Raw genomic sequence first — 24,645 nt, forward strand, 5'->3', positions numbered from 1 at the left:
GTACTCCGATAGCCGAAACCCCAATCTCTTCTGCTCTTGACCCTCCTCGGGATCGAAATTCAGTTCCCTGATATAGGGCACGCACCCCTTCTGGAGCCAAATGAGTCCATTCTTCCGCAGGTTCCTGTGGAACATGCAACCTTCTGGATAGGGCATCTGCATCCCTATTTCCGATTCCTGGCCGATACTTCAGGCTAAAATTGAAGCTAGAGAGGGCAGCCAACCATCGATGTCCTGTTGCATCCAGCTTGGCCGTAGTCAACAGATAGGTGAGGGGATTATTATCTGTCTTGACAATGAATTCAGCTCCGTACAGGTAGTCTTTCAATTTGTCAACCACAGCCCACTTCAAGGCCAAGAATTCAAGTTTGTGAGTAGGATAATTCCTTTCAGCAGGCAGTAGGCTTCTGCTCACATAGGCAACAGGTCGCAGATGACCCTCATGCTCCTGATAAAGTACCCCCCCCAGCCCATCTCGGCTGGCATCAACATGCAGTTCATATGGTTTTGTGGGGTCCGCATAGGCCAACACAGGGGCAGTGGTTAGGGTTTCCTTCAGCTGGACAAAGGCCCCTTCGCATTCCGGGGTCCACTGATCCTGGATGGATTCCTTAGCCTTCCGGGGGCCCATGGTGGACTTCACCGGCTTTACCAACTTAGGGACATCATCTTCTTCATTCTTCAGGAGCTCATTTAGGGGTCGGGCAATCTGGGCGAACCCCTCCACAAACCTCCTGTAATAGGAGCAAAAGCCCAAAAATGACCGGAGTTCGGTCACATTTGTGGGTCTGGGCCAGGAAGCAACAGCATCCAGCTTGTCCGGGTCAGTGGCCACCCCTTCTCCAGACACGATATGGCCCAGGTAATGGACCGAGGACTGATAGAATTGGCACTTCTCAGGAGAAAGTTTCAGACCTTCTTCATGTAGCCTCTTCAAGACCTTTTCCAACCTCTCCTCGTGTTCTTCCAAAGTTCTGCCAAACACGATAACATCATCCAAGTATACCAGTACCTCTATCAAGTTCATATCTCCAACGGTCCTTTCCATCAGCCTCTGGAAGGTAGCAGGGGCCCCGGACAACCCCTGAGGCATGCGATTGAACTCAAAGAACCCAACAGGGGTGATGAAGGCTGTTTTCTCCCGATCTTCAGGGTGCATGGGGATCTGATAATACCCACTCTTTAAGTCCATCACACTGAACCACTTCGCCCCTGACAGACTCTGTAGGGCATCTTCGATTCGAGGAGTGGTATACTGGTCTGGGATGGTTCTTCTGTTCAGCGTTCGGTAGTCGATACAAAGCCTCAAAGATCCATTTTTCTTCCGGACTACCACTATCGGGGAAGCATACGGGCTCCTGGATTCTCGGATAATCCCGATCTTTTTGAGCTCTGCCAGCTGTTGACGTAGATCTTCTAAGTCACCTAAGGGGACTCGCCGGACTCTCTCCCTGAAAGGCTTGTCCTCACTCAGGCGGGTCTTATGAGTGGCGCTCCTGGCACATCCCACGTCAAACTCGTCCTTAGAGAATATTTCCCTCCATCGAGCAAGTTGTGCCTTGGCCCTCTTCACCCATTCCGGCGGGAGGGCAGCGCTTCCAGAGCAGAGCTCCTCTATAACCGCTTCACCCTGTTCCTTTTCTTTGAAATCAATGGGGGCAACTGGGGTAGCCGGGTTGACTTGGCCCAGGAGCACTCTGGCCGGTACCTTCACTGGTGTAATAGAGGTGTTTCTGACACTCACTAAAACCCTTCCACGGTTTTCCTGTAACACCTTCAAAGGGATCACCTCAGGGATCACTTCTATCCCTCTCTGTCTCTCCTTTTGACCTGATTCAAAGATAATGAAGGGACCCGGCTGTTGCCATGTGAGTTTAACAGAAGCCTTAAAACAGGCCACCTCTCCTGGCTGTAAGACCTTTTCTGCTCTATCCAGCTTCCAGAGTCGTCCAACTCCTTCTGCGGGGGTCTCTTGCTCCAACACTAATCGTTGGTAGGCCTGCCGTAGCATGGGATGGATCCTTGGCGCCTGAGCATCTTGTCCCTGGACCAGTTGTATCAGAAGGCGCCTTACCAGGTCAGTGTTTGTTCCTACGATGAGAGAGCTTTTGTTGGCCCCTGGTGGACGAGGACAGACCACCGCTAAGGTGTCGAAGGTTTCCGCTTCACCAGCCACTGATGGATCAAAGGTCAACTTGATTGGCAGATACCCGTCATAGGGAAAACTTTGGGTCCCAATACCCCATATCTCCAGATCTTCCAACTTCTGCAAAGGTAGATGGGTAAGATATTTATCATAGAAGTCTCTATACAAAAGAGTCACCTGGGCCCCTGTGTCAAGGAGGGCTCTTGTGTAAATTCCTTCCACCTGAACCGAGACCACTGGGGAGGGCCCGACCAAGTTAGTTGGGAATTCTCTTGATGTAGCCTTGTTATCTGATTCAGTTCTCTGTACCCTGGCCCTCTTCTCCTTTTTCTTCCTTGATCTAGGCCCCCGCCGAATCCGGTGTGCATTGACTTTCCTTCCCTCAGTAACCCGGAGTCTAGAACTGGGGGTGTTATATTTGGGTCTGACCCCCTGACTCAGTTTCCCTGATCCTGCACCACTTCTGGAGTCCCTTAAGACTGGCAGACACCCGGTTGACTCCTTCACCGGTGTCCTCTGAAGTTTCCCGCTGGCTCGCGAGGTTTCGCGGCAGCATTTCCTGAGCTGGGACATACCCTTCTAACATGCCCAACTCCCCCGCAGTTGAAACAAGTTAACAATCTTGCAGGCCGTGGCTCTGGATCTGTGCTGAGACTAACAGGTTCATCTGGCCTCCCCGATATACTCCCCTTGGGTAGAGTGGATACCTGACCAGTCAGGATGGACACCATTTCTATCAACTGAGACACTTGGGTCTTTAGGAGTTCAACTTGAGAGTCACCCTCTTCCACACTTATCACTCCAACCCGGGCAGTTGAGTCAAACTGCCGACTTTTCTTCTTGTTGTCCAACATGACCTCTTCCTCTCTGACCATTCGAATCAGATCGGGGTATTCTAGAATGCCGCCATCTCGACGAGTTCGTAACAGTATGGCAATGGGATCTAAAGGTTGAGCCCCTTTCAGAACCTGTCGTGCACGAGTCTCATCTATTTTCCGGGGGTCTATTCCTTTCTTTAACAGAATCTGGTGGATAATCCTATCCAGACGTTTAATGAATTCGGACAACTTCTCCCCCTCTTCTTGATAACAGTGGTCCAACTGGTAGAGAAGTTCAGCCGCGTTCTCCGTCCGACCAAACACATCTTGCAGAATGTCCAAATAATCCTGTGCAGTGCAGTTCTTCTTGCTAAGCTTTAGATTACGTACAGCCTCTAATGCAGGTCCCCTTAAACTCTCTGTGATCCTCTGCTTCTTGTGCTGTTCTGGTACCTCCCATTCCTCCAAAGCCTGAGTGGCGGTATCTAGCCACTCTTCGAACCCATCTTCTGCTGAAGGCACAGGCTGTTTCCCAGAGAATGTCCGGAGCTTCCTATATCCAGTCATCAGATAGCTCGAGGAGTCCCTGCTACATTTTGCCACAATCTCCCCAAGAACAGCACACAGTTCTGAGCTAAATGTCGACAAAGGTGATGACTCAGGATGCCCTTCTTGGACACCTTTTTCTTGGCTGGATACCCCAGGGGTGGTGGATGAGGGACCCGCAGTAGGAACTCCTGGATGTATCAGGAAAAGTTCTGTTTGGTCAATAGTTTTTACACTGTTTCCATTGAAATAATCAGGGACCCCTTTCCTCCACTCACACAGTGCATACGTGTGTGGGGCAGTGGTGTCAGTTTTTATGTCAATCACCCAGAATTTCCTGTCTGTGGATAGTGCCCTTAAAACAGGGAGGAGCTTTTCTTCAGTCCAGGCTTCTCCCTTGATTTCAACCACCAGGCCATTTTCCACTATGACATTCTCTTCCTTGCACCACTCAGCAGCAGCAACAGGATCCATTTCTGCGTGGGAGGGGATTCTGGGGCTGAGAGGGTTGTGTTGCAGGACTGTAGAAATCCCGGACGAGCCCCCACGTGTAGCACCACCCCCGCAGGAGCTGCTGATTATATTATTGGGTCTACACCCTGCCTAACAACCCAATCAAATTGGCTCGATCCCTCCTCAGGCACAACTGACCCAGAATAGGACTGGACTATCAAATGGATACACAGATTGAAATACAATACTTCACTATGCAACCATACCTTGTTACCTTCTTGAATGGTAGTCCTTCTGGGTGACACAATGGAACAACGCACAGGATTGTAATTAACCAAACTTAGTTTACTATATATCAAATTGAATAGGGGAGATACAATACAATACAATACGAGTCCATAAAAGGTTATTTAAAACAGCTTTAAAAAGGTAAAAGAATACCCCCACACTCCTCCTGCATTAAGGGTAGACACAGTACCAGGTAGGTAGGCCTATCTGAGTCCCCCCCCCAGAGTTCTCTTCTTTCTTGTTGATCTTCGCTAGCAAGGTTATTGAATAGAGCTCATTTGTAATCCAGATTAGGAATAAAGATCAAGAGAGAGAGAGACAACGAGCTGTTAGTTGTCACCGCAGGGTGTCTGCGTAACTGAGCAATAACTTCTGCGAGAGAGATAAGCCTCTGGCGACTCCTTTACAGACCTTACTGTTTGTCTATGAGTCTCCTGAGAAAGTATGCTGATAAACCCCGGGGTTTTATCACCTCCTGCTGCGCTACTGCTATCTGTAGATAGAACTATCTCTTCGGCAGATAAAGTCAGTTATTGGGCATGTGCCCTCTCACCAACAGAAGTTTCTCCTTCGCGCGCCTCCACTGCGGTCTCAGTCCTTTGGCTATGTGCCAGCCGCGCGAGGTCCTTCTGGCGGATGACTTCCGGTCTCAGCAAACAGCAGTATGACCTCCAGGAATGTGCCTCGTGCTTGAGATGGGACGGTTCCACGTCGTCCCTCCAGGCTAAGAGGCTCTGGCCCAATATCCAGTGTCAGTCCTTCACTCTCGCTCGCTGGTTCCTCAGAGTCCAGCGCAGAAAGGCGCCTCCTTCGCGCGCTTCTCTCTTCCTTTAAATAACCTCCCCCATAGTGCCGTGCGGTGCAGCCGTGCACCCTGGATCTTGCAAAGCAGCCTGGGAGATGTAGTTTCTTCATCTTGTGAAAAGGAAGTCACAGCCTGGGAAATTCCATGCAGCTACCACTAGAGGGAGCCTAGTTCCTGGATCTTGCAAAGCAGCCTGGGAGATGTAGTTTCTTCATCTTGTGAAAAGGAAGTCACAGCCCAGGAAATTCCATGCAGCTACCACTAGAGGGAGCCTAGTTCCTTCCCACATATCAAACAGTGTCTTTAGGCATGTTTAACCCCGCTACACATATAAAATATATACTATAGTTAAGATATATAAGTAATAAAATGTCGCTGCGCCCTTCCCGAGCTGCCGCGCCCCCCCCCCCAGCACTAATTTAACACAACTAGTGGATGATCCCCTAGGAGGCAGCCTCTGCCTACAGTTAGTTGGAAGCCGCCGTGGCCGTGCCTGACTCAACTTCCTTCCTTACTTCCTTTCAAAAAACATACCCCCGGGACAGTCAGGGCTGGTACATTCCACAATGGCTAGCCTCTGATCTGTCCCGGTTCGCACTTACCTTTTAGAAGAAATACTCACTTATAAAATTTCTTCTACAGCGTTGCCATCTCTGTTGTGGGCAGCTGAAGCCGGCGCGATCCTCTTCTGCGTCCTCTTCCGCGTCTTCTTCTCCCAGAATGCGCCTGCACCGGCACCTCTCGTCACTTCTGGTGCGGCGCCGCATTCCTCCACAGCTTCTGGGCATGCCCAAAAGCTGTTTAGCAGGGAATGCGGCGTCGCACCGGAAGTGACGAGCGGGGCCGGTGCCGTCGCATTGATTCCTGGGAGCGATGACGTTCAGCTCCCAGGAATCATTGCAAACCGGAAGTGACGGCGCGGGCCGAGGCCACAGAGGGAGGAAGTGGAAAACAGGTGAGTATTTCGTTCTACAATTACGAGGTAAGTAAAAAAAAAAAATAATCCTAACTATCCAATTCCTTTTCAGGTGAAGAAGAGCAAGTGGATGGCCACAAAATCGATTAGGTCGATTTTGTGCCCGGAACTCCGCTTTAAACACATTGCTAATAGCACTATCTACATGTTTATAGTTTAATTATTCATATTTGCACGGTTTAGCACTGAAAACGGCTATTTTATGTACATTTTTGCAGTGCCAATAAAAAATTGGTGCCGTCCGTAAATTTTGGCTTTCTGCCAGTAAATTTCACTCCGGGGGGCTGGCAACACTGTGCCAGGGACTGGAGATTCCTCCCTTAGGCTTCCTCTCCTTCCTTTAGGCTGCATTCACACTTGAGCGTAGCGTTTTACCGTGTTTTTTTACCGCAAATTTTACCGCGATTTTCAGGCGTTTTTGGAGGCAGGCAATTGACATCTATCAAAAATGCTGGTAATCAGCCCAAAAAGAAGCTCATGTACTTTTTTCAGCTATAGGCATTTTGCAAAACGCCCAGATGTGAACAGGGGCCATTTAAATGAATGGGGTTTTACTTGTTGGGCATTTGGAACGTTTTTTTTTAGCGTTTTTAGAGCTGAAAAACACTCAAAAACGCCCAGGTGTGAATGGAGCCTCACTCAGCTCCAGCCTGGAGGCAGAGCCCCCTAGGCCACACGACAGCAACTTCAGCACTCGACTCCCCTGCTGGCCAGGCTCCTCCATATTTAGGGGCTGACCCAGCCACCCTGCCAGGCCCTCTGCCTGGAGATTGGCAGGAGTCCCTCAAGTGTGCAGATCCGGACCTCCTGTCCTCTTCTCACTAGCTTCCCAACAGGAGGTCCATGGGCACCTGGCCATATTGGCAGAACATAGGGAAGAAAGGCCTGTAACTGGTTGGACAGTGGTGGTGTAGGCCCACACCAGGGCCCCCAAATGTTTTTGCCACCGGTCTCGGTAGCTCAACTCTAAGGTCTGCAGCATGCCCATTAGGGTGTAGTTGAACTCCTCACAGGCTCCATTACCCAGGGGGTGGTGCGGGACTTCTAGGGGCCACTGAGGTGGCACAGTTCCGTCATAATTTTAGACTCAAAGGTTGGGCCTTGGTCCGAAAGGATCCACTTTGGTCAGCCATAAGGTTGGACAATGTGCTCCCAGAAAAGCTTGGCAGTGGTTGCAGCTGTCTGGTCCATCGTGGGCACTACCACCGCAAATTTGATGAAAGGTCAACAAAAGCCAGTGCATATTGGTAGCCAGAGGGCAAGCTGAAGATCATTAGAAAGTCCATGGTTCGAAAGGTTCAGAGATGGTGATGGTCATGGGTGTGGTCCTTTCAGAGGAAGCTTGTGTATGGTACAACATTTACACTTTTGGCAGGCTTTGTGTAATGAGTCCGACAAGGGGGCAGAAGAAATACCTCAGAGCCAGTGACTCAGTCTGATCTTCCCTGAAATGGCCACCCGCAGCATGGTGCACCTGAGAGGTTTCCAGGATGTGTGACTAGGGGACCACAACTTGGACGATATTGACGGTAGAGTATATTGTCCTGTAACTCCAGCTGATCCCATTGCCTGAAGATTGCCTGAGCAACAGGGGACAACTTCTTGTACTCCCATCAGACTTGTATAAAGTACTCGAAATTTCTACTTGAGTAAAAGTACAAGTGCTCGATCAAAAAGTGACTTAAGTAGAAGTGGAAGTGCTCGCAGAAAAAGTTACTTAAGTGGAAGTACTAAAGTATTCAACATTTTTTTTACTTAAGTATTGCAAGTAGTTTTTTTTAAAAAATTGCTACTTAAGTACTAAAAGTAAAAAGTACCAGTAGTTTTGAAAAAAAAATTCTACTCAAGTACTGAAAGTAGAAGTACAAGTACTGTGTTATGTAGTTATTAAAGAAAGAAGTCAAAAGTTTGAACATCATATTGTTTTTTTATTATTTCAAATGCAGCTTTTATTTATGCATACAGTAGCATTTATTTTCGTATGCGCTGATAATACACATGTTTTGAGCTTCATGAAACTTCCATCTACTGTTCTGGCAGTGGTAATTTTTTATAATTGTAACGAGTAACTGTGCAGCACAAAAAAAAATATCAGAGTAGAAGTATCGAAATCATCGAAAAAATGTAGTGAAGTAAAAGTAGAAGTAGGAGAAAAAAATTCTACTCTAGGAAAGTACAGATACCGCATTTCGGTACTTAAGTACAGTACTTAAGTAGTTCTACTTCGTTACTATACATCTCTGACTCCCATGAAGTAGGTTTGTGTTTGCGGGAGAGGTAGCGCTGCACCTGCATGAGCTCTGGGTCCTTTTACTTAGCAGGGATGGCCACTATGAATATCTAGTGTTGCCTTTTGGTCTCTGTAAGGCCCTGGTGGTTTTTCAGCACGTTGTCAACAAGATCTTCCGGGACCTCCACTATGCCTGTGTAGTAGTCTATGCGGATGACATTCTTATTTTTTCCCCAAATCTTCCTACGCACAGACTTCATGTCTGTACAGTCCTTCAATGCCTCTGTAAGAATATGTTTTATGCTAAGGCAGAAAAATGCCTCTTTGAATAACCTCAAATACCTTTTCTGGACTGCATTGTCTCCAGAGACGGTCTCTCTCCCTGAAAAGGTTGCCACTATATCCAATTGGCCAAGGCCTGGTGGTCTGAAGGCTATCCAGCACTTTCTGGGCTTCACAAACTACTACCAGAAATTCAGTCACAACTATTCTGTTCTGGTTGCACACATCTGTCAGGGTGCCAGGAAACCAGACCACACGGGGATGCAGGTAAAATAAAGCAGTTTATTAGAGCAAACAACAATAAACGCACAGCAAGAGTGAGGAAGTAGGAGCAGGAACAACCCGGGGTCAAGTGCAGAAGCGGGTAGTCATCCAAGCGGGGGTTGAGTCCAGAAGCGGGTCGTCTGCCAATGCTGGGTCGTCTGCCGATGCCGGGTCGAGAGTCAGGAGAGTTTTCAGCCAAGCCAGGTCATACACGGAGAACAGAAGACTGCTAGCAGAGATGCACCTTGGAGCACACAAGGACAAGGACTGCAACCCATCAGGTGATAAATATAGTCAGGTGTGCAGCATCATCACTGTGCGACGCCCATGCAGCAGGCAAGTGATGATGCAATCAGAGTCTATAAGAGGCAGCCGTCTCCACATGACCAAGATGGCTGTCGACAGGAAGTAAGATCTTTACATCATCACAGCCCTTACCCGGAAGGATGCTGCTCCTAGGAACTGGCCACCTGATGCAGTGGAGGCCTTCCACACCTTAAAGCGGGCTTTCCTCTCTGGCCCTTCTCTCTTGAGGCCTGATGTCTCCAAGCCCTTCTCCATCGAAGTGGATGCCTCCTCTGCAGGAGTCAGGGCCATTCTTTTCCAATCACCTTGTTGGGCTAAACGTCCATGCTCCTTTTTCTTGTCGTGGAATTGGCTCTGGAAGAATGGTGGTAACTTCTGGAAGACTTGCCCCATCAGATCACTATCTCATTGATCATAACAGATCACTATCTCACTGACCACAGAGGAAAAATGGGAATGCTTTAGGAACATATTAAGCAAAGGCATCTTGCAGTGCATTCCTATGGGAAATAAATTTAGAAGAGACAAAGCCAAACCTGGCTGGCTAAACCGTAGCGTTAAAAAACTTATTAGGGGAAAAAAATTGGCCTTCAAGAAATATAAATCAGAGGGCACAGTATCGGCCTTCCAGCAATACAAGGAGGCAAATAAGAAAAGTAAACAAGAAATCAAGATGGCTAAAATCAACTTTGAGAGACAAATAGCGGAGGATAGTAAAAAAAACCCAAAGAAATTCTTTAAATATATCAACAGCAAAAAAACTAGGGCAGAGCATATTGCACACATAATTAACGATGATGGGAGGATGGTTACAGAGGACACTGAAAAAGCAACCGTGCTGAATGCTTTTTTCTCGTCAGTCTTTACACAGGAAACGGAGGGGTACACTGACCAGGACTGTAGGGTTAGTAGTAATACACAGGACTTGCCACTATGGCTAACAGAGGGTGAAATCAGGGAAAGACTGGATAAACTTAACACTAACAAATCACCAGGCCCGGATGGCGTACATCCGAGAGTACTCAAGGAACTCAGTAAGGTTATATCCAGACCACTGTTCCTGATCTTTGCTGACAGTATTAGGACAGGAGATGTACCAGGGGATTGGAGGAAAGCTAACGTGATTCTGATATTCAAAAAGGGCCAGAGGCATATCCCGGGAAATTATAGCCCTGTCAGCTTGACATCAATAATATGTAAACTTTTGGAGGGGATGATAAGGGACTATATCGTAGAGTTTGCTAAAGACAACAACATCATCAGCAGTAATCAGCACGGGTTTACAAATGGGCGTTCTTGTCAAACCAATCTCTTAGCATTCTACGAGGAGGTGAGCTGTGAGCTAGATAGGGGCAGACCAGTGGATGTGGTGTACTTGGATTTCGCTAAGGCGTTTGATACAGTTCCCCACAAGCTCTTAATTTATAAAATAAGGTCTGCAGGTATCGACAGCAGGGTTTGCTCTTGGATACGGAACTGGCTAAAAGGGCGTGTCCAAAGGGTGGTAATAAACAGCGGATACTCAGACTGGTCTGAGGTAGTAAGCGGGGTCCTCCAGGGCTCAGTCCTGGGACCAACCTTGTTCAATTTATTCATAAACAGAATTGAGGACGGGATCAGTAGTTCGTTATCAGTTTTTGCAGATGACACAAAATTGGCCAGGGCAATAACTGCACAGCATGAAGCAGATATCCTACAGAATGACCTGGACAAAATTACGGAGTGGGCAACGACATGGCAAATGAGGTTTAACGTGGAGAAGTGTAAGGTTTTGCACTTGGGGACTAAAAACATAAAAACACAATACACGTTAGGAGGGGAACCCTTGGGGGAATCAAAAATGGAGAAAGATCTGGGAGTCTTGGTTGATGATAGATTAGGCAACAGCATGCAATGTCAAGCGGCAGCTTCCAAAGCCAACAGAATATTAGCATGCATAAAGAAAGGGATGTATTCCAGAGATAAGACTATAATCCTTCCACTTTATAAAACTCTGGTCCGACCGCATCTGGAGTATTCTGTCCAGTTCTGGTTGCCAGTCCTCAGGAGGGATGTGTTGGAGCTGGAGAAAGTCCAGAGAAGGGCAACTAAACTGATTAGGGGGTTGGAGGACCTTAACTATGAAGAGCGGCTGCAATCGCTCGATTTATTTTCCCTGGAGAAGAGACGTCTGAGAGGGGACATGATAGCAATTTATAAATATCTTAATGGGGATCTCAGCTTAGGAAAAAAGCCGTTCATTCGAAGGAATTGCATGAGGACTCGAGGACATACAATGCGATTAGAGGAGAAGCGTTTTAACCTCAGGCAACGAGGAGGGTTCTTTACTGTTAGGGCTACAAGATTGTGGAATTCTCTACCACAAGAGGTGGTTTCTGCGGGTAGTATGGTGGCTTTCAAAAGACTCTTAGACTTACATCTCAAGGATCAGGAGATTAAGAGCTATGTTAGATGATTACAGTCACACACACCTACACAGGTTGAACTGGATGGACTATTGTCTTTATTCAACCTCACCTACTATGTAACTATGTAACAATTTGCAGTACTTCCACTCTGCCCGGTTCCACATTGCTATGGATTTTGTTACTGACCTTCCTGTACTGTAGTGTGGGTTATGATAGACTGATTTTCCGAAATGGCACACTTTGTGCCTATACGCTCACTGCCATCTGCAGCAGAATTGGTGCCAGTCTTCATTCGTGAAAACTTTAACTCCAAGGGATTTGTGATGGGCTCTGTGTTCGAGTCGAACGTAAGCACTCTGACTTTCACCAATCATGGCTCAGGGGCTAAGTCCACACCCACACTATAAAAGGCTGCTGCTTACACAGCAGCTGTGTATAGTGTGTGACAATGGAGATTAGGCAGGTAGATAGAGGATTGTGAGTTCAGTCAGTTTAGTGCAGTCAGTGTAGTGTACAAGCATGCTCCACTTTTAAAATGTATGAATATGTTGTAGTCCTGGGTCTCCTCTCGGTGCTCCCCAAGTTTTGTGTCCCTGTCACTCATGGTTCGGGAGCAGTGCCTTCTCATGCTGACCAAGATTTCCTATAGACGTCAATGTTAACCACTTACCGCATACTAACGTACACATACGTCGGGTAACTTTGCGGGGTTATACCGGGATGATGCCTCTAGCTAGAGGCATCATCCCGGTACCGTGGTTTGAAGCCGACGGTCAGCTTTCCGTCGGTAACGACCGATGCGGCTCGGGAGCCGCTCGATCGTTACCCCGGTGAGCGGGAGGGGACGTCCCCCCCCCTCCCGCCGCCTTCCATGGCTTTGCTCTGGGCTCCCGTCCCACCGGGAGCCCCGAGCACCCAGCCGGCACGTCCGCCGGCTGGATGGAGTCCCGATGAATGCCGGAAACGGCATCGATCGGGTCTCCGATGACGTAACCCGAAGGCGGCGTCCATGACGTCACTTCCGGGTTACTGTGCTGCAAAAGGCGGCAAATTTGAAAAACGGCTGTATGCAAAGACGCCGTTTTCAGCGTTTTGCATACATGGAAGTGTAGTGGAGGGGGTCTAGGGTCTTTTAGACCCTCGATCCCTCCATAAAGTGTACCTGTCACTACATATTGGTGTCACAAGGGATGTTTACATTGCTTGTGACAGCAAAAAAAGTGATCAGATTTTTTTTTTTTTTTTCAAAACTGTAATAAAGTTAAAAAAAAAGAAAAAACAAATAGGAAAAAAAAATTTAGCTGCCCCCGTCACCGTTAGCTCGCGCACAAAAAAAAACGTATACGCAAGTCGAGCCGCGAATGAAATCGCTGTTCAAACCACACATGTGAGGTATCGCCGTGATCGCCAGAGCGTGGGCAATAATTTTAAAAAAAGAGCTACACTCTAACTCAAAACTGGTAACCGTTAAATAAATTTAAAGCGTCGCCGATTGAGATCGTCGCCATCCCACGGGGGGGGTGCAATTTTAAACCGTAACATGTTGGGTATCTATTTACTCGGCGTGACATCATCTTTCACAATATACAAAAAAAATGGGCTAACTTTACTGTTTAGTATTTTTTAAATGCAGTGAAATGTGATTTTTCAAATTTTATCCAAAAAAATGGCGTTTTAAAGACCGCTGCGCAAATACCGTGCGACAAAAAATTTTCCAATGACCGACATTTTATTCTCCAGAGTCTTTGCTAAAAAAATATATATAATGTTTGGGGGTTCTAAGTAGTTTGGGGGTTCTAAGTAGTGACCCTTCTAAAAGGCAACAAAAAAGTGTATTATTAAGTTAAATACTGGTTTTAACTTGTAAACAAAAAGTGTCCGAAATAGGGCTGGGGCCTTAGTGGTTAAAGATAGGGAGCAGTGCCATGTCAAGCAGACCAAGATTTCCCATAGACGCCAATGAGCGCTGAAAGCTGAAAATTGGTCTGGGCAGGAAGGGGGTGAAAGTGCCCTGTATTTAGGTGGTTAAGAGGAACCCTATGACAGAATGAAAAATAAAAAAAAAACGTTGTGGGATCCCCCACCATACCAGGCCCCTTGGGTCTGGTATAGATTTTAAGGGGAACTCCATGCCAAAAAAAAAAAAAACGTTACAGCGCATCTTGGGTCCTCCCTGTTTCGATTGGAGCAGGACGATTTGGAGGTTCTCCTCTGGGATGGGCAGGAAAAAAAACACTTTCTGTGATCTACAAGTCATGTGGGACAAGATGCCCTGCTAACTGGGTGGCGTTCGGAGGAGCAGGACTTGGACAATGAAGACTGGGAAGTTCTCTGGGACAGCCCATTTCAAGCACTAATATTGACTAAAGACTGGCTGTTCCAATTTAAAATAGTGCACAGAATTAATTCTTTCACCACAACGATTATATCGTATCTACCCTAATTCCTCTTCTTGCAGTTGTAGATGCTCTAGTGACCCTGATGGATTTACCCATATCTTTTAGAAGTGCCCTCAGATTAGAAGCTACTGACGGGAAGTGACCCAGTTTATATCTACCCTAACTACTATGCAGGTCTCTGAAAAAGTTGGTGTTTGCCTCCTGGGGTTAGTTGACTCTCTGGCTGCTAGTAGGGCGATGCTTACCCGTCTTGGGTCTTTTATTATTTTATGCCAGGAAGGCGTTAGTGCTCAAGTGGAAATCGGACACCACCCCTAATCTGCCCTTCTGGAAGCATTTGATCAGTAAGGTTGTACCCCTATACAAAGCTACTTATTTGTCCCGGGATAGGAAATTTGAGAAGGTCTGGCACTTGTGGATAGATTCGGAGTGTAGAACAGATGATCAGGAGTCCACAGACTGAATTCATCCCCCCCGATAAGGTTTAGTTTATGATACGAACAAATTTATTCCTCTGCAGGGAGTCACACATTACATTTTTTCATGTAGGATTCTAAACACAAGTTATTATTCTTCCGATACATTATCCTAATGGTTGAGAGGGAACAGGAATCTCTTTATAATTCAACCCTTGAAGTGATTTTATAAGAGAATGACAGAGCGAGGTGTATGGAAGGTGTGCTTCGTCTCCCCCCTTTTTTTTGGGTTCTATAATAGGAGGTGTTATTAGTAGTTCTATGTTTTATGTATTAGCTGGGGAATGCCCAAAGGCTATGTTTTGTACCTATACATCTAAATTTTTCAATAAAAATACATTAAAAAAAAAAACTCCAAAGCACCTTGTCCCTACGTTGATGGGAACAAGGGCCTCTTCCCAACAACCCTGGGCTGTGGTTGTCAGGGTCTGCGGCTGGGGGGCTTATCATAATCTGGAAGCCCCCTTTAACAAGTAGGCCCCCAGATACCCTATGTGAATGGTTATCGGGTACCCGTACCCATTCACCAAAAAAATAATAAACCACAGGAGACAAGTCCTTTATTTAAAAGAAAAAAAAGTGTACCTCAATGTAAATCCATTGCCAATCACGACGCCCTCTGGACCCGAAAAATAGAAAAAAAATAAAAAATGCTTCGCCTTCTAAAAGGCTACCTGCCATAAGCGCGATCTTCAGCTTTGACAGTTCTTTTATAGGCAAGGGGCAGGGCCACTGGGCTACGTAGCCAGATGGCCCCACCCCTTGCTTATAAAGGAACTGTCAAAGCCGAATATTGGGCATAGGGCAGGTGGCCTCTTAAGAGGCAAAGCGTTTTTTTAATTTTTTTCTATTTTTCGGGTTTGGCGGGCTTCGTGATTGACAATGGATTTACATTGAGGGACACTATTGTTTTTCTTTTCTTTTTCAATAATTTTTATTGAGAGTTTTATGTGTTTTTCTTTTTAATAAAGGATTTGTCACTTTACACTTTTTGGGTGAATGAGCAAGGGTACGATGTACCCGATACACATTCATATAGGTGGGGGCTGGGATCTGGGGGACCCCTTGTTAAAGGCGGCTTCCAGTTTCCGATAAGCCCCCCACCCGCAGACCCCCACAACCACAGCTCAGGGTTACCGGGAAGAGGCCCTTGTCCCCATCAACATAGAGACAAGGTGATTTGGGGGGTGCCCCAAAGCACCCTTCCCATGTTGAGGGCAAGCGGCCTGGTATGGTTCAGGAGGTGGGGTCGCTTGCTCCCCCCCTTTCCTGACCTGCCAGGCTGCATGCTCAGATAACGGTCTGGTATAGATTTTGGGGGGGACCCACGCCATTTTTTACAAAAAAATGTTTTTATTTATTGCAGGGAGCCGACAATACATTACAGCTGCGAACAAGTTTAACACGTTCCGGACCACCCCCGCCGCACATTTACTGCGGCAGGTTGGCCCTCCTGCGCGAACCGACGTAGCCCTACGTCGGTTGCGCGCTTGGTGCTGGGGGTGAGCGCTCGCCGGTGGCGGTGTGTTCCCGCCACCACTAGGCAGTGGGGCGCTGATGCATGGGGCCGGCTCTTCATCTGGTAAAAAGATTCCACCTTTGCTTTCCCTTGAAACCCAGACCCAAGCGGCCAGGGAGGCCCTGTAAAACGGGGGTAATGTCACAGTACCTCTTGTTCGAGCTGCTCGGGTTCCTGCCAATTCGCCCTATATCTAGGTATTATTAAGCTTTTGCACCTGTGGCTTAGTGTTGTATATCTATGCTGAAAACAGACCCTCCTGTCCCTTTAGCATTTGCTGTTTCTCAGTATTCCCTCATTCTGTGTGTTGTTTGAGCCTGTCTTTGTTCTCAGTGTTTTTCTTTGGTTGTGCTGTTTATTCCCTTTGGTTTCTGTCCGTGGATCTTTTTTATTTCCTGTTGCTGTGTTTCTCTCTCAGTATAGTGTCTGTGTGTACCCTGTGTCCTTCCAGCGTGCTTTTTGGTTGCGCTGTGCCCGTATGGGTGTGCTAGAGAGCTGCAACCTGGGGGCTGCCTCGCAGCGCAACATCCACAACTCCAGTGGCTCTGGTGAAGATCGGGTGGTTCCTTTGTTCCGGGTGGATTTACCCTCTGATCGTAACAAGTGGGCAGACTTTCTTCCAGGGTTGCAAGTCCCTAAGCTTTCCCTACTCCTTTGGAACCTTTTCCTGCCACTAGTCACTTTCCCTAACAAGTGGGGTCTTCTTAAGGGGACAGTGCACAGTTGGTTTATTGTCACTGTGTCATCTAAAGCAAGGGGACATTGCAAGGCCCCGAAACATTGGAAAAACCATATGCCATGTAGCATGTTTGTAAATCAGTGAATCAGATAATCGGCAAACATTCTATTCACATGAATCTTCTAGGCCAGTGATGGTGAACCTTGGCACCCCAGATGTTTTGGAACTACATTTCCCATGATGCTTATGCACTCTGCGGTTAAGCTGAGCATCATGGGAAATGTAGTTCCAAAACATCTGGGGTGCCAAGGTTCACCATCACTGTTCTAGGCCCATATTTTAAATTGACTTTCCACCAGAGAATATTTGATTAAAGTCACATTTTCTATTTTATACATAGACTCCTCAGCAAGCTGCTGAAACTGACTTATTGGAGTGCTGGTGATGACTTACTCTATGATTTGACTCTTGCATTGCACCATCCATATCTAAATGTGCGGGTCACAACAGGACTTGCATTTTGTACGCAAGGGACATCAGCAGAAAGTCTTGAAGTGGGCGCTATTCCTCCATGCTGGCCAGAAACCAAGGTCTGCACAAGACTTTGGATTATATGTATGTATTTTCCTGTACCTACTGGTGGCTACAGATTTTCTGTCTGTGCCCACCCCAAAAAAATAAAAATAAACTGAAAAGTGCCTTCTGGGCTCTTACTACCCTAGCACAGTGCCTTACACTTTAGCAGCACTTCGGCATTGCACCATTGGATTCTTTGGTTTGCATCCCAACCAGGACACTATCTGTATGGAGTTTGTGTGTTCTCCTCCTGCTTACGCTGGTTTTTTCCCAAACTCCAAAGACTTTGATGGTAGGATACACAACTCCTGCATAAACTGGCACTAGTTTGTATATGTAGCATTGTGAGATAGGGGCCTTATATTCTAAGATCCTTGAGAGTAGAGACTGTTGCGAATAGAAATAATGAAAAGTGCTGCTTAAATTGTTGGTCCTTATTAAATAAATTCCTAAATGTGGATTGACCCATATTTTGATGTGCTCTATAACTGATTTTCAGCCCTTTGGGACGTTCTCCATCGATCCTTAAAAATGGCTAACATTACTTCATTGAATGGCCCTCCAATTTCTCCTAAACTTGCCCTCCAATTTCTCCTAAACTTGCCAAGATGTTCTTCAAACATATCTCCTGGCTGCACGGTCATATTGGTCCCTTCATTTTTTCCCTGAAGAGGTAAGTTTTCTGGGATCACCTAAAGGTAAACAGAGTAGAATACAGTCAGATCAGATTGAGGAAGAGAGCTCAGAGGATGGGAGAGGCTCTGGAGAAGTCCTGGAGACATGCACGAGAGGAGGTGACAAGAAAGCTAGAGGACAGGAGGTCTTAAGAGGAATGGAGGAGACAGTTTGAGTGAAAATTAATGATGAGGTTGGTAATGCAACTCAGGGCATAGTTGTGGGTGGCTTTGTAGGCTGTTGTTAGTATTAACATTTTTATACACTGGGTAAGCGAAAACAATTAGAAGGATTGGCAGAGATGGGTGATGGACACTGAGTGGTTGGTAAGGTGGATGAGTCTTGCAGCAACTTTCACGCTGGACTAAAGGCGGAATAGCCTATGTAGTGGTAGGCCCAACAAGAAAAGAGTTGAAATTGGTAGCTTGGTGGTTTTGTGTCTTTGGTGAAGAAGGGGAAAACTCTGGAAGGTTATGGAGGTGAAGGCAGCAAGATTAAGACAGTGTTTGGAAGTGGGATCTGAAAAAGAGGTCAAAGCCTAGTATTGCACCTAACACCTGGGCATTACAGGAGGGACTTTTAGTTGTGATATTGATCTTGATGGTGGGAAGGGGGAAGGGGGTCCCGTGGGTCAAAATATTTGTTTCCATAATATTTTATTGAGGATATTTGAGGTAGGTTTACAGAGAAAGGAAAAACATGGAAAGCCAGGAATTACATAGGCCCAATGGCCTAGAGAAATACATTCATAACACTGTATAAGTAGTTTGACATTTAACCCATATGTAATGATCAAAGGTTGTATAACCTCTAGTGTGATAACAGATATAAAGGTGAGTGGCTAAGGTGAAGAGGTGGGTAAATATGTTGTATTTTGGAGGCTGAGAAGATCCTACTTAAAGAGAAGTCAAGTCCATGTTGGAGTTGACAATGTTGTGAGTTGAGCTGGTTTCTTGAGATAAGAGAGATTAGTTAGGGAGATCTCTGTAGGGTAATGGATGAGAGTAGTCTGTGGGGTAGCAAATGACACAGAGTGGTTTTGACATGCTTCTAAGGGGGATTCCATGGTTGACAGACCTGCTGTCAACCTTGTTGGATACATCAGTTGGTTAGTGATGGGGTGTGATAGAGAAGGTGGCAGGAGGGAAGAGGAGGGAGAGGGGATTGGAGATGGGGGAGGAGGTGATGAAGGAAATTTGTGTGAAAGTGATAGGGGATAGGAGTGGAGTAGACCGAAATGGGGGACGAGTGCCTCCTACTGGACCCTGTTTTATGGCCCATTCACACTCAACTACTCCCAGATTTCAACAGAGGGTAGGTCGGTGTAGGGTCACCAGTAAAGAAAGAAAAGGTATCCTGGGTATTGCCCTTATTCATTTAGGTTTGTGGTCCATGGTTTGGATATATTCAGTGGTGGTTCTAAAATGATACCAACAAGACCGGTAGGTGGTGTGTTTGGAGATATTGTCATGGGAAATGGCTATGAGTTCCTCCATTTCGGCTGTTTTATCAATTCTCTGAAACCATTCTTTGATTGAGGGGGCATGGGTTTTGCCCCACAGGACTGGGATACATAGCTTAGCTGCATTTAACATGTGCATAGCTAGAGATTTGAGGTAAGTACGTCTGGGTGTTGAGGTGTGATGTAAGAGGAATTGCGCAGGAGGGAATTCTAATGTGAATGTAGAGACTCTTGAAATTATGGTATGTACTTGCCTCCAAAACTTTTGGATGATGGGGCATGACCACCAGATGTGGATGAGAGAACCTGGTTCGGAGTAACATAGGTTGGATACAGATGGTATGAATTTGTGGAGTGTGGTCAAGTCTCTGTACCAGCACGTGAGGATCTTTTAGAGCCGGCTCACACTGGGGCGACTTGTCAGGCGACCTGGTCGCCTGACAAGTCGCCGTGGGTCGCCTGCCACAGATTAGCACAGGACCCGTTCTAATAGGAGCGACACAAGTCGCTCCGACTTAGAAAAAGGGTCCTGTACTACTTTGGGCCGACCTGGAGCGACCTGCATTGACTTCAATGATATGAAGTCCGTGCATGTCGCTCCGAGGTCGCGGTGCGTGCTGTGCACCGCGACTTCACAGGTCGCCCCGGCAAGTCGGGTCGCCCCTATGTGAACCGGCTAACCATTTTCCTGGGTTCAAACATTTAATGAGCAAACATTTATTGAACCCTTAAGGATGGTTTCAAATATTTGTTTCTATTGTTTATCTGTGAGGTCTTGTTTTGTTTTTCATGAGGTGTTTGGCAAAAAGTAAAGAGTAGATGGTTGAAACTATGTGCCTTTGTGGTGTGTTCTCAGAGCAAAGAGATTCTAAGGGAGTAAATTGACGGGACCAGTGGGGTTTTTGGTTCAGACCCAAGAAACGGTGTTGTATTTGAAGATCAGTCCATAATGGGAACTTGTGGTCTGTCATTTGGGAAACCAGTTTTTTGCAGTTAAGGAAAATAGCTCTGTGAAAGATGTTTAGCCTAGAAATTGTTTTGACATCCCCGGAGGGAATTTGGAGTTAAGGCAGAGCGGTGTCATGGGACCTAGTGTAGAGGAGAGGGAAAATGTTAATTTTTTGGAAGCAGCGTAAGGTGGGTCCTAAGAGCAGGTGATCAGTGAAAGTGGGTGGAATGTGTTTCGGGAGTAACTAGGGGTAACAGAGATATGGATTCTTCTATTGTAAACCATTGTATTGTAGATGCATGGATGTTCCAATTAGTGATCGACCAATATCGGTTTTTCGTTGCTGATACCGATACCGATATTTTGGCCAATGCATATCGCTATCGGCCAATATTTTTGTACATTTAAAAAAATAATTTTTTTTGACAGGTACTTTTGTGGAGGGATCTGGGGGTCTAAAAGACCCCAAACCCCTCCTCTGCACTTAAAAGCATTCAAAACGCCAAATTTGGCTGTTTTTAATGGTGTCATTTTTTTAAATCTGGCGACAGACAGAACCCAGAAGTGATGTCACTCATGACATCACTTCCGGGTTTTTGCATGGAGACCCGATCAGAGCCGAATGCGGCTTTGATTGGGTCTTCGGCGGCTGTGCAGGCTGGTTTCCCGGGTCTCCCGGTGGGACGGGAGACCAGGGTGAGCCGTAGAAGGCGGCGGGAGGGGGGCTTCCCCTCCCGCTCCTTGTTATGACAGCCGAGCGGCTTCTCAGCCGCATCGGTTGTCATTACAAGACAGCCGACCATCGTCTATGGATGCCGGTACCGGGGTGATGCCTCTAGCTGCATGTATCACTCCGGTACAGCACTTTCCCGAAATGTCGGCAATATCGGTAACCTCCGGGGCCGATTCTGATATATCGGGAAAAGTGCATATCGGCCCTCGATATATCGGCTTTGCCGATAGACGGTTGATCCCTAGTTCCAATCCACTATTCTGGTGAGAAGGCAAGCTCTATAGTAATTACGCAGGTCTGGTAGGCCTATGCCTCCTTTGTTTTTGGGGAGTACCAGATGTTCATGTTTGATGTTTGTTGGGGGAGGTTTGTTGCGCCAGAGAAATTTTGTACAGATGGCTGGGCATGGCTTGCAGCATATATAGAAATCTAGGTAGAATGTTAATTTTTAGTTTTAAAATATTAAAAGTTTTTGATAGATTAAGTTTGAGTGTGGCATTCATACTTATTTGTCAATCAATATATTAGCGATTCACGAGAAGGCTGAAGCAGTAAGTTGAGGAGTGGAGAAATAGATTTGGTGTAGAGATGGCCTGAGGATAGAGCCTTTGAGGGACCCAATGAAAAGAGGAATAGGGAAGGAGGAGATTGAGTTGTAGGTGGACACTGAAGGCACAATGAGATAGGCAAGAGGAGAACCAGGAAAGAGCAGAGTCTTGGAGGCCGATGGAAGTAGAGTTTATTGAGCAGGAGTGGGCGCTCAACTGTGTTATAGGCTGTGGAAAGGTCTAAGAGTGGAAATATGGAGTAGTGTCCATTGGTTTTAGCAATAACTTAGTCATTTGTCAGGATAAGTTAGAGATTTGATAGGAATGCTGTAGTGTTCTGTTTTTTCTAATCAGGTGTGGAGTCATCAAAAAAAAATAATTGGTATATAATTTTTAATATGACACGATTAAAAGTTATGTTTTATTATGAAGGGGTAAATGTATTAATAGTGATATGTGCCATTTCCATTTGTCATTATGAATATAGAAACTATGCAGCAAGCAGGGACACTGATATCCAGTCCAAGACCCCAGGACTGGATATCAGGTGGGTGAGGTGGATGTTAACTGCTTGTGTTTGGGAGAGAATGTAGTAATTACAAAGGGAGCTTAATATTATTTGTCATAACAGGCTCTTAGATTTCCATGTGTACTGTTCAGCCACCAAGTATGAATTATTGTTTGGGTTTTCTGTGTTAAAGTTAATGAGCTATGCTTGTAAATGTGTTGAGACCGTAGGTAAGCTCAGTGATAACCACTAGTCTAGTGGACGCTTTTGAGAATACACTCTGCATATCCACAAGTAAGTGTATATTCAAAACAAAAGAACTTGAATATGTTGAAACATACTCACGTGAACAAATGTTAAAGCATATCCCTATCACAAATACAGATTGGACCGGACTTGGGACAGTGTTTCCTTCCTTCCTTGGCCCAATTAATGCATGGCTCGACCAGTAAGTACTGAGAATGATATGAACCATACAAAGATATATGAAAATTTATACTTACAAATACAATACAACATATACCCTATATATTATATACCCTAGCAGCAGTGACAACCTGATTCTTATGTGGCTGATAAGGACTAGAAGCAAGGACCAGAAGCGAAATCTTTACCTAAAAGTATGTACTCTATTATGTGACCAAAGGAAAACAAACGTTCCGATTGGTCCAACATAATAATATATACTCAATCTATTTACTTATTATACTTACAGACGTGGTTGACATATTCTCCTTGATAAAGGCTCTTTTGCCAAAACGCGTAGGACACCTGAATACCCTCCCTATAGATCCGACGCCATATTAAGAAGCGTGGAACAATAGAGAGAGATTGATTGTCACTATACCACCGTGTCACCTCTTCTTTACTTTTTCTCCTCCCACTATCACCAATGGGTCTATAACCCATACACTTGATGTATTATATTGTTTATTTTATCCTTCCTTTTTTGAAATTACTATATATTTTATGTTTTAAAAAAACATTTAAATAAATCTGTTTTATATAAAAAAACACATTTATCTATGAATGAATATATTAGCCCATAAAGTCCCATTTTTTGACCTGAGGCACCAAACCCCATCTTCAACCACATATCATTTTGTAGAAAACAACAATTGTTCCCTCTTTCTCTCTCTTCTAAAGTATGGAGGTGTGAATATCTTTACTATCTTTACTAGTACTTTGTACTCCTACGTGTCATATTTTATGGATCAGGCCCTGCCTCAATGTATGTAGGAGAATGTGATCCACCCAACTGCATTCTTCACCAGTGTCTTTCACTTTCTTCGGTCAGCGATGGCGTCTGCCAATCTGAGAGCTGAGCTGGAATGTTCCATCTGTCGGAACGTGTATACTGATCCTGTAACCCTGAAATGTGGACACAACTTCTGCCAGGTCTGTATTGATCGTGTGCTGCATGTACAGGAGGGGTCTGGAGATTACTTATGCCCCTTATGCAGAAAAAGGTTCAAGAGTCGGCCTGTGCTGCAGAGGAACATAGCACTGTGTGACAAAGTGGAGAAGTTCCTGTCTGCTCAGCCAGATGAGGAGTCCGGGGTCTTCTGTACCTACTGTGTGGAGTCTCCTGTACCTGCTGTTAGATCCTGTCTACACTGTGAGGTTGCTTTGTGTGATAAACACCTGAGAGTCCACAAAAAGTCCCCAGAACACGTCTTATGTGACCCCACCTTGTCCATGGAGAGCAGGAAATGCTCCGTCCATAAGAAGATCCTGGAGTATTACTGCACTGAGGATGGTACCTGTATCTGTGTGTCCTGCCGTTTGACTGGAGAACATCGAGGACACCAGGTGGAGATGCTGGATGAGGCTTCTGGGAGGAAGAAGGAGACACTGAGGAATGTTCTGCAGAAACTTCTGACAAAGAGAGAGGAGACGGAGGAAAGAGTCCAGAGTCTGCAGGAACACAGGAGGAAAGTAGAAGAAAAAGCAGCTGGTGACACCGAGAGAGTCACTGCCCTGTTTAGAGATCTCAGGAGACGTCTGGAAGACCTGGAGAAGAGAGTCCTGAGGGAGATCTCCGGGCGGGCAGAGCGGATCTCCATCTCCATCCGGGATCTGGAAATAAAGAAGGAGGAGCTGTCCAGGAAGATGCGTCACATTGAGGAGCTGTGTAACATGACGGATCCACTGACTGTCCTACAGGAATCAGACACAGGTGACTTGTGTGATACTGAGGATGGAGATAATGAGGACAGAGAGAGACATGAGGAACTCCTCCATGATGGAGGGGGTCTGGATGTGGCGGGGGTCTTACACACAGGTTTATCTGATATAATATCAAGGGTAAATTTATCCTTCTATATACAGGAAGCTGCAGACATATTACTGGATGTAAATACGGCTCATAATGATCTACATATATCAGATGACAGGAAAACTGTATCCTGGTCAAATATAGACCAGAATCATCCTCAAACACCAGAGAGATTTCAGAATTCTCAGGTGTTGAGCAGTCAGAGTTTCTCCTCAGGGAGACATTACTGGGAAGTGGATGTCAGAGGATCAGATAAATGGACAGTCGGGATGTGTTACCCCAGTATAGAGAGGAGAGGAAGGCAGTCACTGATTGGATGGA

The 24,645-nt window shown here is 46.0% G+C and overlaps 1 protein-coding gene across 1 annotated transcript in view; it reads left to right on the forward strand.

The window, feature by feature from the left end:
- The window catches only part of LOC309553061 (uncharacterized protein), a 149,358-nt gene that overhangs the window by 18,278 nt on the left and 106,435 nt on the right, over nt 1–24,645 (forward strand). The window contains exons 2-4 of the mRNA XM_082253959.1: nt 22,026–22,085; nt 22,170–22,276; nt 23,344–24,522. Coding sequence (XP_082110085.1) covers nt 22,026–22,085; nt 22,170–22,276; nt 23,344–24,522 — 1,346 coding nt within the window. The remainder of the gene's footprint in view (nt 1–22,025; nt 22,086–22,169; nt 22,277–23,343; nt 24,523–24,645) is intronic.

Source organism: Pelophylax lessonae, assembly GCF_965119305.1.
Source record: "Pelophylax lessonae genome assembly, chromosome: 4".
Classification (NCBI taxonomy): Eukaryota; Metazoa; Chordata; class Amphibia; order Anura; family Ranidae; genus Pelophylax; species Pelophylax lessonae.